The sequence below is a fragment of the Lolium rigidum genome, chromosome 6, assembly GCF_022539505.1.
Source record: "Lolium rigidum isolate FL_2022 chromosome 6, APGP_CSIRO_Lrig_0.1, whole genome shotgun sequence".
NCBI lineage: Eukaryota > Viridiplantae > Streptophyta > Magnoliopsida > Poales > Poaceae > Lolium > Lolium rigidum.
Genome location: NC_061513.1, coordinates 175,448,722 through 175,450,471, shown reverse-complemented (window position 1 = coordinate 175,450,471; position 1,750 = coordinate 175,448,722). Strand labels below are relative to the sequence as shown.

At 50.4% G+C, this 1,750-nt stretch overlaps 1 protein-coding gene across 1 annotated transcript; it reads left to right on the top strand.

Moving 5' to 3' along the window:
• Nucleotides 1–366: 366 nt before the first annotated feature.
• LOC124666889 (probable glutathione S-transferase GSTU6) lies at nt 367–1,305 on the top strand. The gene has a single exon (XM_047204220.1). The coding sequence runs from the start codon at nt 434–436 to the stop codon at nt 1,133–1,135; it is 702 nt and encodes a 233-aa protein (XP_047060176.1). The 5' UTR covers nt 367–433; the 3' UTR covers nt 1,136–1,305.
• Nucleotides 1,306–1,750: the final 445 nt, after the last annotated feature.

Sequence of the window (1,750 nt, the reverse complement as noted above, 5' to 3'; positions counted from 1 at the left end):
CAGGAAGAAGATTATGTGCTAGCAGCAGGTGATCGGGAACGTCATGATCAAATTAGTGCCTCTTGAATCAAATTAGTGCCTTTAGTCTGCTTGGACAGAATTGGTTCCCCTGAACTTGTTTGAAAGAGATTCTTCTACACCCATACGATGCATATACTTATTATACAGGTTCGTTTCCTCTTGCAAAGATAAATAAGTACATATACTACGTCACTGCTGATGCACCCATGTATCATGTATGACCTCCCAAAGTCCCAAAGCTCTAGCAGCCGTAGCTTTGCACATGCAACGAACTGGTCAGCCTACCAAGCACTATATAAACAACAAGAAACGGAGCTACAAATGCAAATTCAGGCAAGAGCTAGCTAGCACATAAACATCAGAGCTTACGAGAGCACCAAAGACGAAGAAGAGATAGCCGAGGAAGAAGACGATGGACAGTGAGGGAGATGTCAAGGTGCTGGGCACGGTGGTGAGCCCGTTCGCGCTCCGCGTGCGCATGGCGCTGTACCTCAAGGGCGTGAGCTACGAGTACCTGGAGCAGGACCTGTTCGACAAGGGCAAGCTCCTCGTCGCGTCCAACCCGGTGCACAAGAAGGTCCCCGTGCTCATCCACGGCGGCAAGCCCGTCTGCGAGTCGCTCGCCATCGTGCAGTACGTAGACGAGTTCTGGGCCGGCACCGCCTCGATCCTTCCCGCCGACCCGTACCATCGCGCCGTCGCTCGCTTCTGGGCAGCCTACGTCGACGACAAGGTGTTCCCTGCGTGGATAGGCATCCTGCGCGCCGCGACGGAGGAGGAAAGAGACGAGAAGCTCGCTGCCACGCTCGCGGTGGTCGCGCCCATGGAGGACGCCTTTACCGCGTGCTCGGATGGGAAGGCCTTCTTCTCAGGCGGCGACTCTGTAGGGTATCTTGACCTCGCCCTCGGGTGCCAGCTATTCTGGCTCGAAGCGCTGCGGTCGATGTTCGGCGTGAAGGTCATTGACGCCGGCAGGACTCCGCGATTGGCCGCGTGGGCTGATAGGTTCCTGGAGACGAAGGCGGCCAAGGCAGTGGCACCACCCGCCAACAGCATGGAGGAGTACGCCGGTAAGCTGCGAGCTATCTGGGCTGCTGCCGCAGCTGCCAAATGAGTACTTTTAAGATCAATGTGTGGAGTGGTCGCTGCGTCGAGGAATGTCTGAACTTTGCTCTAAAGGTTGTAATCGTCACCTCACGTTCCCCGGTAGTGTTTTGTGAATTTCACCATTTCTTATTTGTCTGTCCCATTTTATCACCTACTCAATAAAACTGTTGTGCTTTTCATACCACAAGTTTATATATGTCTCAGTTTATCTAGCTCGGAGGATTTTCGTAACGTTTTCTCGAGATGAGTTAAATGCATAAATACTTATATAGCCATCAAACTTACCACAATGTTTTCTTGGAGGATTTCAACTCTTCAACTTAGAAACAGTTCCAATTTAGTTCTCAAACTGGTCATACTGTCTTCTTGTACGTCTTCCCCTCGTAAGGTGTAAATAGCTAATCTAAACGAAGCTTGTGAGGAATCTCACAGTGATTGGCTATTTCTGGCCATCCGATCTGGTTCCTCGCGGTATTCTGACAATGGATTTGTGATACTACCTTCTTTATGCTCTTTTTTTTCGAGAGCACGCGCAGCGTGCCTTATTTTTATAGAACGGAGAACATAAATTACAAGAAAGCAGACATTAATGCCTACACACACTCACACTTTTCTCCTTCAC